General features: G+C 44.4%; 1 protein-coding gene across 6 annotated transcripts in view; it reads left to right on the top strand.

Moving 5' to 3' along the window:
- Positions 1 to 12,089, top strand: part of MAP3K4 (mitogen-activated protein kinase kinase kinase 4) — a gene marked incomplete at its 5' end in the record, with an annotated part of 159,065 nt that extends 146,976 nt beyond the window's left edge. For all 6 annotated transcript variants that reach the window (XM_079716912.1, XM_079716911.1, XM_079716913.1 and 3 more), the window contains 8 exons: positions 1,174 to 1,365; positions 2,819 to 2,889; positions 3,660 to 3,776; positions 4,652 to 4,811; positions 6,710 to 6,832; positions 7,470 to 7,576; positions 9,252 to 9,431; positions 11,610 to 12,089. In XM_079716912.1, the coding sequence (XP_079573038.1) occupies positions 1,174 to 1,365; positions 2,819 to 2,889; positions 3,660 to 3,776; positions 4,652 to 4,811; positions 6,710 to 6,832; positions 7,470 to 7,576; positions 9,252 to 9,431; positions 11,610 to 11,630 (971 nt within the window). In that variant the 3' untranslated portion in view covers positions 11,631 to 12,089. The remainder of the gene's footprint in view (positions 1 to 1,173; positions 1,366 to 2,818; positions 2,890 to 3,659; positions 3,777 to 4,651; positions 4,812 to 6,709; positions 6,833 to 7,469; positions 7,577 to 9,251; positions 9,432 to 11,609) is intronic.
- Between the last annotated feature and the right edge of the window lie 469 nt (positions 12,090 to 12,558).

Genomic DNA, 12,558 nt, shown 5'->3' on the forward strand with positions numbered 1-12,558 from the left:
TAGCGGCTGGGCCCGTGAGGCATGGCTGCTGAGCCTGTGCGTCCGGAGCCTTTTTTCCACAACGGGAGAGGCCACAACAGTGAGAGGCCTGCGTACCGCAAAAAAAAAAAAAAAAAAAAAAAAAAAACACACACACACACAAAACAAAAAAAAACTAGACGAAATCCTAGTCACATGTAGAAAGAGTAATAGTGTTTCATGAAACTGTAGTTTTAGATATCTATATGTGTAAAAGATATTTCTTACTGTAAATCATGATAAAATATGTTGGAGAAATAGAGATAGCTTGATGGGAAAATAAGGAATAATAATAACTAAATAACTAAATAATAGCTAAAATTTACTAAGTATTTTAATATTCCGGGCACTGGGCTAAATGCTTTATGTGCGTGATTTCATTAAATTCTCACAGTGTCTCTGAATGAGGTATTATTACCTTCATTTCACGGATTAGGAATTTGATGTATAAAGAAGTTAACTAACTTGCTGATTGTCAAACACCTAGAAAATGGTGAAGCCAGGGTTTTATTCCAGGCATTCTGCTTCCAGAGCCCTTACTCTAGAGAAAGGAAAACTTAATTTCCTTCCCAACAGAGACGCTTCCTGGAAGATGCGTAGTACTTCTGCAGAGCTCTGACAGCAAGAAGACAGGAGAGTGTGAGCAAGGGGATGGGGTGAGAAGCGGTTTAGGGTGACCCACAGAGGCTTTTCAGCTGGGCTGGTCCAGAGCCTGTTGTAGGAGAAGTGAACCGGGAAGGAGCCTGCATGCACAATGGCCTCGGACTTCCGGTAAACAGGTCATGATGAACTGTGAAATAAATTATGCAGGAGAAGAACACAATCAGATTTTACATTTTAGTAAGAGAATTCTGGTCACTGAGAGTGGATTGGAGAGAGGAGACAGGCAGGTGATTCCTGCAGAGTCTAACCAACACGCTTGCTACAGGAAATCATTGATTCTGAGTAGCTTCTGTTTTATGTGCATATTTCTGTAGTGGGTGGTATACTCTGAAGTTGCTAGGTTTTAATGGACTTTAATTCATCTGCTGTGTATCTGAATAGATAATGCTGTGCTGGAGTGCTCATGTCTGTTGCTCTGTTCTTATTATTATTTACTGGAAATGGACTTGATTATAGTGGTTGGGATGACTGAGTTTGCACTTCTCCCTGCAGATACTGCTTCTAGGCAAGGACCCATAGAAGCTATTCAGAAGTCAGTCCGACTGTTTGAAGAAAAGAGATATCGAGAAATGAGGAGAAAGAATATCATTGGTCAAGTTTGTGACACCCCTAAGTCTTATGACAACGTTATGCACGTTGGCTTGAGGAAGGTGACCTTTAAGTGGCAAAGAGGAAACAAAATTGGTAAGGAAACTAAAGAACACGACACAAAGGTTGTCTCTGTTAGAAATAGCAGTAGTTATACTTCTTTAGGTTAAATCTTACAGTGGTTGGTCCTTTTCTCTCAGAGAGGTGGCAGATATACATTGTATCTTTTGCAGAGGGGTTTGGTTTTTGTTTCATTTGTAAAGTGTTTTCTAAGAACAATACACAAGAAACTTTAGAAAGAGAGTTTTCCGTGGTTCATTAATGGAATGGTGTTGCCTGATAACTCCAGAAGTTGCTAGTGGAGAACCACGCACCTTTTACCCATTTGTTCTAGTCCGTATTGTTTTTATCTTATTCCCACAAGATCATTATTGAAGCGAGGCTGGAATCAAATTAAGACGGGACAGTCTTTTCTAAAACATCAATTAATTTCCAAGTGAAACAGTTTCTTGTAAACTAACTAGCGATAAGATTATGTGAGAGAAGGAGATGATTACGTTTCAGATCTTTCCCCCATTTAAATGCATTTATCTGGACTTCCCTGGTGGTGCAGTGGTTAAGAATCCACCTGCCAATGCAGGGGACACGGGTTTGAGCCCAGGTCTGGGAAGATCCCACATGCTGTGGAGCAACTAAGCCCATGCACCACAACTACTGAGCCTGCGTGCCACAACTCCTGAAGCCTGCTTGCCTAAGCCTGTGCTCCGCAACAAGAGAAGCCCGCGCACTGCAATGAAGAGTAGCCCCCGCTCGCCATAACTAGAGAAAGTCCGCGTGCAGCCACGAAGACCCAACACAGCCAAAACAAACAAACAAAATCTCATTTAAAAATAAATAAATGTATTTATCTGTTGAGCATTTAGGTCTGAAGAAGCAAACAAAGTTGTAATACAGGACTCTGGGAGCCTCAGGACATTGAAGTTTTCATAGAGCTATCAGGGAAGAAAACACTGAAAAGAATCAAGTCCTTTATAAATTGTATTAATTCTTGTTTTCAGTCTTATTCAGCCATATATCCCCTTAGTTTAATGTCCCAAAAGGTGTGTTAGTAGAATATCCCACTAATATCCCACACGCCTGGCCGTACAGCAATGAGGTGCATTGAGACGACAGTCAGGCTTACTCCTGGCCACTAGCCTTGTCCGCCCACCTCGCCCAGACCTCCTTGAGGGCCATAGGGGCTCAGAGGTGTGCACTAGGGGACTTAGTACTCGCCTTCATGCCTCTTCTGGGATTTGCCGGTCAGTTCTACTCTATTCACAGGCATTTACAGGTAAGACAGAGTGAAAAGATCGCCTAAGACTTCAGTTATTACGGTTATTAGGGAACATTCAGAAATAGCTTAGATCTTGCAGTAGTAGACTATAGTAAGCATGGTTGTAGATATATGAACACAGATTTGGAACTGGAAGAGATTATTGTACGTTTCAATGAGTTACGATGGCCTGGCTTTGGTGGCTGAGAGCAGCTCGTTTGTTCCTGTTCACAGGGGAAGGGCAGTATGGGAAGGTCTATACCTGTATCAACGTGGACACCGGTGAGCTGATGGCTATGAAGGAGGTGGGTGCTCCAGCCCTCTGGGGGCCTTTTTGTCTGAGGCCTCCGTGGGGTAGAGATTTGGAAACGAAACTTGTGTTTATGAGGTTAGAGCTGGCCTAAGTGCTTCCATAGTGAGTCGTCTAGGCCTGAGGTCTGCTGCTTAGCATTTACACCATTGGGACCAAGAGGGGACTTGGTTGTGGGGGGGGTTTGTGATAAGTTCAGAAACGAACAGCTTTTTATCTGCTGGAGGTAGAAAGCAGGAGCAGGGAGCGCCTGAAGAAGGCCTCGGCGGGGGGCACTGAGGGCCGAGGAGGGTGAGGCTAGAGCCGCGCGACCGTTGGTCCCCGAGTGGCTGTGAGGGGGCAGCGGGCGCATGTGGCCCCCTCCTCAACCCCTGCGGCATCTCCCCATCTTCCCTGTGTGGCACTTACCCGTGCTGCTTTATGGCCTCATTCCCGCGTGGCTGTAAACTTCGTGAGGGCAGAATCTTATCTCCTCTTTATCTTGCCCAGAACCTAAACACCTGTGATTGCTTCCTGAATGTTTCACGTTTTGGTTAATTCAGTCTGTAGTTATGAAAATGATCCCATTAGCTGTTATCTGACCACATATTCTAAAGCAGGCATGTTTAATTCAACAAGGAGAAGAAAGCCTGGCAGTGAAGTCACAAACACTGACCATGGTGCCACGGACAGTGGACATGTCAGCATCCCCACCCTTGCATTCAAACTCGGCGTCTTTCTAGCTTGTGACATTGCCGACGGTAATCAACAGTTTTCCTTTTCCAGATTCGCTTTCAACCTAATGACCACAAAACTATCAAGGAAACGGCAGACGAACTGAAAATCTTCGAAGGCATCAAGCACCCCAATCTGGTTCGGTATTTTGGTGTGGAGCTGCACAGGGTAAGCCGGCTTTGATCACACTGTTTGGTGTGAGCGGTCAGTGAGGGCACAGATGGAGTCCTGTCCTACATCACAGGTCTTCTCATTTCAGAGCACAGTAACTTTGCCTAATTATCAGGAAATCTCCATGAGTTACATCATTTCTGCCTTCTCTCTGAAACTAGAGGAGTTCTTCCTAAAATGTAAGTTGTAGACTGTAGTCATTAACCCGACATTATAAAGCACTGAAACCCATCCTGCCAACCAGAAGATTTCTCTAATGCCCCTTACACAGCTGTGTGTCGCTTTTTTTTTCTTCCATTTTTTGCTGAACCACTGTTGAGTACGTTGTTCGGTAACGTTTTTTCTCTTATGTGTATTTAAGGAACCATTGTGAAATGAGAGAAAATTAAGACCTCAGATTATTTCCCCCCTTGTGTTTAGAGATAAACACTTTGAGGGAAAGAGGATAACTTGGAGCATCTTGGTGGAATATGAGCTTCTGGGGAATTTGGATATTGGTGATTTTTTACGTTTTTCACAGATAAATTCATATCTGAAAAGGATGTGTTTCAGTACTTAATAATATACTTATAGGGACAGCCCTGTTGGTCCCTGTCTGAGATTATATAGCGGACTGAATTTCAGAGGATTGGAGACATTTGTCACCTGTGAGTTGGAGATGTTCTTATTCCAACTAGCTGTATAATTCCAGACAGAGGAGGCAGGCAGAGACACGGCTGTAGGGGAGTTAGAAATGACCGTTTTAAGACGAATTCAGTAGTCAGGATGGCAAGTGTAGCATACCATTAGAAAGGGGCGTGGCCAGTGAAGCGTTCCAGGTTCTTCACTTAGTGTCCACGTAAACACAGGGCTGCATTTGATTCCTCCCACAGGAAGAAATGTACATCTTCATGGAGTACTGTGACGAGGGTACCTTAGAGGAGGTGTCGAGGCTGGGACTTCAGGAGCACGTCATCAGGCTGTATTCTAAGCAGATCACCGTTGCAATCAACGTCCTCCACGAGCATGGCATAGTTCACCGGGACATTAAAGGTAACGCCCACGCTCAGCTCCCCGCCAGAGCCAGCTGTGCCCAGCACACGGTCGCTGCCCCCATGTCGCTTCTTCCTGCGCCCTCACATCACTTCTCTACAAAGAAATACCTTTACTTGAAGTAGTCTTCTGTAAAGAACCCAGCATTAAGAAACTGTGCAGGACACACGTCTCCGTCTAGGAGTGTATGAGTCCGCTGTTCTGTTCAGCACTGCTCTTAGCCAAATCTGTTACCCCCAAAATGAAACTTGCTATTTTATAGGCTGATTTCGCCTGCCCTGTGTATTTACTAGACATTCGCGATCAGAGCATCCGTTCTTTTCCTTGTGTCAAGAACCTCGTGTATTTATGTATAAGCGTCGTGAATATGTAAAGTGACGGTGAATCAGGAACGCCGGTGTAAGTTATGATGTGCAGCTGGGCCTGGGGGGACGTGGACAGGGCTTATTTGCACCACCCTCCTCCAGTGTAGAGTTCTGCTAGAGATCGATTTGGTCATGCTGACTGACTAAAAGTGCTGTTCCCTTCCCACGAGTGGTGAGTAGCCATGCTTCTGTCCCAGAACTGTCCCTCTTGCGTTTACCTTAACCACACCGTGCCCCTGACCTCTGTTATTTGGGAGCCTTGGGGATAATTAGAGTGACAAATTAGCTTTGTCTCTAATGGCCCTAGACTGAAGGATTCCATTCTGTCCCATAATCTGAGGCCTGAACAGGTTGACTCTAGAATGGCCGGACTTCAGACCAGGCATTCGCCTCAGAGGGGGCTGGGTTACCCATCACCTGCTTTGCTGGGTGGAAGAATTGTCCGCACTCTCTAAGGTGGCTCCTCCTGAATCCCCAGCACACCCCAGTCTTGCTGCCTGCCCGCCCGTCCACTGCATTGCTTTGCTGTCTGGGATCATTCTGGGCATTTGCTTAAATGGCTCTGGGTCAGGCCATGGCACTGCCTGTTTCCAGTTGTTCTGACACACATTCCATACTCATGGAATGGTCCCTTCACGGCGTCGGCCACGGCCGTAAAGAGAACCCCTCAGAGTCCTTGAGTCAAGTCCGTCCATGTGCATCCTTGGGATATTCTTTATAGCCCATCGTGTCTGAGAGTGTGGGCCCGGGAGCTAGCTCCAGAATCATGCAGTTAGCGCCGTGTGCTCCCCGGGGGGACCGCCTGCCTTGGGAGCACTCAGGCTGTGAGGACCAACAGATCGCAGCTCATCGTGTGGCTGGTTGTCTAAAGTGAGGGGCTCTGTGTCACTTTTGGAAGGAGGTGCCGTCGACACGTAGCGCTGAGCTGTGCGGCCTGGTTGGAGTGGCCGCGGCCGGTAACCTCTGGAGGAGGCAGAGCCGCCCTGGGAGACGAGCGGTAACCCCGGGTTCCAACTGGAGTACAGGCCGGGCCTGGGTACCGCTTGCGGAGATGTGAGACAGTCACAGAACGTTCTTTTCAGGCAGTCTGAAATCGGTCCAATGGTGGCCTCGGTTACAGCTCTGCAGACCAGCAGCGTGTGCGCCAGGTCTTGTCTGCACGTTGCTTTCTGTTGCAGGCGCTGCTGCTCGTATACAAACTCTGAATTTTCAGGGACTGCCGCCACAAGCATTTGTGTTTTATGTGTACTTTCTCTTTAAGTATCTCCCTGGGTTTTTAATGTTAGAATTTATGCATGTATTTCAGTTCAGAATTTATTGGTCAGAGCTATCTGCACTGATACTAAAATTTCTTTGCTGTGTATTAACATTTGTGAATAAGTCTTAAAATCTTTCTATGATTACACTTTGCAAGTGAAGTTTCATGTCTTTATAACTTTTGTAAATCAAGTTCCTGATGGTTTAGGTTACCATGTAAGCTTTAAAATGCCTGCGTTGTGTTTTAGAGGCTCACAACTGCTTATTTTTCGTTAGGTGCCAACATCTTCCTTACCTCATCTGGACTAATCAAGCTGGGAGATTTTGGATGCTCAGTAAAGCTTAAAAACAATGCTCAGACCATGCCTGGTGAAGTGAATAGCACGCTGGGGACAGCAGGTGGGTCCGGCTAGATTTGTCTTAGCATTGGGGCTCACTCCAGTGTGCTGGGACCCCAGCTTTCCCTTTTCCTCCTGGTCAGCGGACATGGAGAGCAGGTGAGGGCTTCTAACCGGGCGGGGGAGGAGCCACCCCTGAAAGCGCTTGTCAGATTGGGAAATCACATTTCTCCCTTAGACTTAAAGGAGGGAAGAAAGGCCTCTTTTCTTCCCAGAAAAACCTTGTCATTCACGTTGGGTTTATTAAAACTATTCTAGTCAAAACAGCATGTTTAAATGGTGATTATTTGATTGTTTAGAAACACATCATAAAATTTTACATCCTCCTTTGCAGGTTAAATTTCATATTCTTATTGCAAATACAATTTATCTGAATATTTGCATATTCAAAATTGTGTTTTAGAAGATAATTTGGCTCCTAAAATGTCCATCTGAGAAACTGATTTGAAATATTTATTTTCAAGTTTTGACGTTTTTTAGTATGTAATTCAGAGAAAGTTCCTCCCCCCACCCCCCGAACAAATTAGTTGTTTCTTCTATGTGGAATATTAGGCGATATTAGTGTATTGCTTGGCTCTAGTACTACATGGTGCTATGTTCATAACCCATTCTTATCACCGTATCTGTGACTTTTAAAGCATACATGGCCCCAGAAGTCATCACTCGCGCAAAAGGAGAAGGCCATGGGCGTGCAGCCGACATCTGGAGTCTAGGGTGTGTTGTCATAGAGATGGTGACTGGCAAGGTGAGCAGAGCCTGCGCCGGGGGCAGGGGGACTTGAGGAGGGCACTTGACGTTAACAGAGCAGTAACTGTGGTCTTACTGTCATTATGAATACTGTGGACACATTTCCTGCAAAATAGAGAACATGACCTGTCAAAAGATAAGTAAGTTAAGACAAGTGACAAACTAGGAACCAAATATTTATAAGATACATGACTTAGAGAATTCCTCAGAGGAACAAAAAAAGCATAATTCTCAAATTAAAACACAGAATTAAGCAGCTGTGAAAAGAAACAGGAAGTTAAAAACTTACGTCTCCACAAAGACTGGCCCAAGAATGCCCATATCAACTTTATTCATAATTGCCAAAACTTGGAAGCAACCAAGATATCTTTCAAATGGATAAACTGTGATAATCTACATGATGGAATATTGTACAGCAACAAAAAGAAATTGGGCCATGAAACGACATGGAGAAAGCTTAAAAAAGCATATTGCTAAGTGAAAGAAACCAATCTGGGGAATTCCCTGGTGGTCCAGTGGTTAGGACTCGGCACTTTCACTGCTGAGGGCACAGGTTCGATACCTGGTCGGGGAACTAAGATCCTGCAAGACTCGAGGCATGGCCAAAAAAAGAAACAAGCCAATCTGAAAACACCACGTACTGTATGATTCCAACTATATGACATTCCAGAAGAGGCAAAACAATAAAGGCAGTAAAAGATCAGTGGTTGACAGGGGCTGTGGGAGAGGGAGGAAATAGATAGAGCACGAGCATTTGCAGGGCAGTGAAACTGTTGTGTATGACACAGTACCTGAAAACTGATCTTCTGATGAAGATACCACCAATGAACAATTATACAAATATATCGAGGCACAGTGTGTGTGTGGGGGGGTGTAGCCATTACTTATAAAGCAAAAAAGTTAGAAACCTCTTAAGTGTTACTAGTAGGAAATTATTATACAGCTATACCTCGCAGCTGCTGAAAATAAGTGCTTACTAACTATTAGCTAATATTATTTCTATTAGCATTAACATAGAAAGATGCCCATGATATCTGTTATTTCAGTCAAGCCATGCATCAGAAAAAGAACAAGTTCTCACACTGAAGAACATATCTCTCAATAACTAAATGATGGTACACATATTAGAATGCCATACAAACTCAGTTCTTTCCCCCGTGAATCTCATTTCCCTCTAATCATAATAAAATAAGCTTTGCAAATTAACAATAATTTGATGCCGATTATTCAACAAGGTAGCATATTAAACATCCCTGTATGATAACTGTTGAATTTTGTTTGTTTGACATTTTTATATTATTTTATATGTTACATTTCTTATTTACATGATGATGGCATCTAGATAATACTGGACTAATTGGACACCTAAATGGGGTAGGCAGACTATGCTCACCACCTGGTTTTGTAAATAAAGTTTTATTGGCACATGGTCATACCCATTCCTTTATTATATTATAGCCTAAGGCTGCTTTCATGCTACAGTGGGAGAACTGAATAGGTGTGACAGAGACCATATGGCCTGCGAGCCTAAAATAGTTACCGTTTGGCCCTTTAAGTAAAAGTTTGCCAGCCTCAATATGTGTCAGCATTGAGATGCCTAAAAAGAGATTGGGCAGTTGCATTTCTGTATGGCCATGTAGTATTAAAACCTGATTTTTTTTTTCTGTTTTTAGAGACCTTGGCATGAATATGAACACAACTTTCAGATTATGTACAAAGTGGGAATGGGGCATAAGCCACCAATTCCTGAAAGATTAAGCCCAGAAGGAAAGGACTTCCTTTCTCACTGCCTAGAAAGTGAGCCCAGGATGAGGTGGACGGCCAGCCAGCTCCTCGACCATTCCTTCGTCAAGGTTTGGCAGTAGTCCTCTCCTTGTTTAAATATTTGAGTTCTGTTCGCATCTGGCACTTAAGGAAATTTGGAAACTTAAATATAAAATATCTATATCTGAAATGGGAAGGAACTAAATGTATTATGCTGGGGAATTTTGTACGTTTTTTCTTTTGGAAAATGTTCGTCGAGGTTCTCCTCCTTGATCCATTTGGATGGTTTGAGGTGCACTTGGGACTGTTAAATCGAGTTTTAAATGGGACTGGATGAAAGACACAGTTTTCCCTCTTATAGAGTACACAGTCTCCTTGAGTACAGGTTAGTAACAACTAATCTCTACTGGGAGAGTAGAGACGGGGAGTAATGACTAAGCATTATGTTAAGAGCTGTGATAATGGTATATATGCCATGTTGTAGGGTCACTGAAAAGAGGAATTTAATCCAGTCGGGTAATCCCAGCTATTACTCTTTTTTTTTTTTTTTTTTTTTTTTTTACTCTTTTTATTTATTTTTGGCTGTGTTGGGTCTTCGTTGTGGTGAGCAGGGGCTACTCTTCGTTGTGGTGCGTGGGCTTCTCATTGCGGTGGCTTCTCTCGTTGCGGAGCCTGGGCTCTAGGCACGTGGGCTTCAGTAGTTGTGGCACACGGGCTTAGTTGCTCCTCGACATGTGGGTTCTTCTTGGACCAGGGCTCGAACCCGGGTCCCCTGCATTGGCAGGCGGATTCCTCCCTGGTGGCACAGTGGTTAAGAAAGTCCCTATTAACTTTCTTTAGAGTGAGATGCCTGAGCTGTTTGGGAGGGTTTAGCCAGGTCAGGAAATGCAGGGAGGAGTATGGCGGACAGAATGGAAGAGACATGGAAGGGCTCACTGCTAAGAGGGTAAAGCACCCAAAGAACTGTGTATAGGTACATACTGATGGAGCACAGGATGTGGAAAGTGGCAAAACATAAGGCTGGGAAAGTACGCAGGGGCCACATGAAGGGATTTCAGTTTTATTGTAAGCATGACATGATTAAATTGTGTTTTAGAACAGTCACTCTGGAGGTAAGAGACTACTTGGGAAGCTGCTGACACAGCTGCTGGGCTGGGAGTGGGAGGTCAGGGGTGAGTTACCAGCCGTATATAGGAGTTAGAATGGCCGTGAGTGAGTAACTGATGGGATGTGAAAGGTGCGTGATAGGGAGGAGTCCAGGACGGCTCCCGGGCTCTGGCTTGTGTCACCAGGTTATCGAGATTCCATTCGCCAAGATAGGTAAAGAGGGCAGCTGGTTGAGGGTTGGGTCGGGAGGTGATGGTCTCCTCTTTGGTAGATTGAGTTCGAGGTGTATTTGGAATGTCTGTTGGGGGGATTTTAGACAGGCATTTAGACTGGCCATCTCTTGAGGACTGGCACTCGAGAGAACTGGGATAGGATACGGATTTGAGAGAGAGAAATATTGCTGGGAGAGCATTTAGAGGAGACATGGAATGAGAGTGGAAACCTGGAGAGAACATTTACAGGGTCCTGCAGAGGAGCTCCTGATACAGGAAAGGAAGATGCAAGACAGGGGCCACATTATTCCTGGGTGAGTGAAATTAAGTAATCAATAGCTGGATCTGCTGCATAGATATTAGGGATTTGTAATTAAATAAAAATGTATTTATTCTTTATAAAGTACATAAGCAATTTTCATTGACTTGATATTGTACAAATACGGTTGTTTTTGTTTTTTTAATATTAATTTATTTTTTTATTTTTGGCTGTGTTGGGTCTTCGTTTCTGTGCGAGGGCTTTCTCTAGTTGCGGCGAGCGGGGGCCACTCTTCATCGCGGCGCGCGGGCCTCTCACTATCGCGGCCTCTCTTGTTGCGGAGCACAGGCTCCAGACGCGCAGGCTCAGTAATTGTGGCTCATGGGCCTAGTTGCCCCACGGCATGTGGGATCTTCCCAGACCAGGGCTCGAACCCGTGTCCCCTGCATTGGCAGGCAGACTCTCAACCACTGCGCCACCAGGGAAGCCCCACAAATACGTTCTTAAAAATGCTTTCAATAGTCAATTCATAGAGCAGTAACTTAGCACTGATATTTCATTGCATTGATTACGCCTTTGCTCTGTGCCAGGCACAGTACTGGGAGCATCAGGATGCATTGATTATGACTTACCTATAAATCTTCCATGTGGCATGAATAGGGTTCAGCTCTCTCCTGCCTTCCTCACAGGTTTGCACAGATGAAGAATGAAGCTAATCAGTCTGTGGCCTAGTAGTGTGTGTACTCGGAAAATTCTCTTAATCACTACTGTATGTAATATTTACATAAAGACTGTGCTGAGAAGCAGTATAAGCCTTTTTAACCTTCCAAGACTGAAGGCTGCACAGGTGACAAGCGTCACTCCTCCTGCTGCTCCTGTCTGTTCGACGTGGCATGGGGCCCTCCTGAGTGATGGTGTCCACGAGGCAAAGAAGCTGCATGTTAAGTGCCATTACTACTGTACACGGACCGTCGCCTCCGTCCCCTCTGTTTCTCGGGTGACTGAGAACCGTGACATCAGTGTAGTATTTTTGACCTTTCTAGGTTCAAAAGCAGTTGTAGTGTTATCAGGCGTCCTGGGCCTTGTTAATCTCTTGTTTGTCGAGTGCACTGACTGTGAAACCTTACCTTTTGTTGTTGTTGGCAAGCCACAGGTTTGTTATGCAAAAGGCTGATTAATGAAATTTAAGAAAAAGGTTCTTTTTTCAATAAATGGTTTATTTTAGGAAAGCTCAGTTATATTGTCTTTTAATGGTTGTCAGCTTCAGAGCCAACACATTATCTGATACAGAGGTCTCTCCTTGTCACTCATGTGTTCCTCAAAGGAAGGGGTACAGTCAAGTGTGCTGAAGGTGGGCGCTGGGTTAGGAGTTCCTTCAGGGTCTAGAATCTCCTCGCTGCAAAGGGAAAGAGATAAATGAAACAACACTAAGGATGTAAGAGGCCCTTTTAAATCTTTGTATATTAACTGCAAGTTTATAACAGATAAAAGTTTAAGCCTTGTTATCACATGTTGGGGGCTCAGTTTATTTTCATATCAAGATGTATAGGTACTGGGTCAGTGTAAATACTGCTGAATAATCTCTTGACAAGAAAGCATCTTTTTCAGAATGTAAATATTTCAGCAGTTAGTTTTCTA

Source organism: Hyperoodon ampullatus (assembly GCF_949752795.1).
Source record: "Hyperoodon ampullatus genome assembly, chromosome: 12".
NCBI classification, from domain to species: Eukaryota; Metazoa; Chordata; class Mammalia; order Artiodactyla; family Ziphiidae; genus Hyperoodon; species Hyperoodon ampullatus.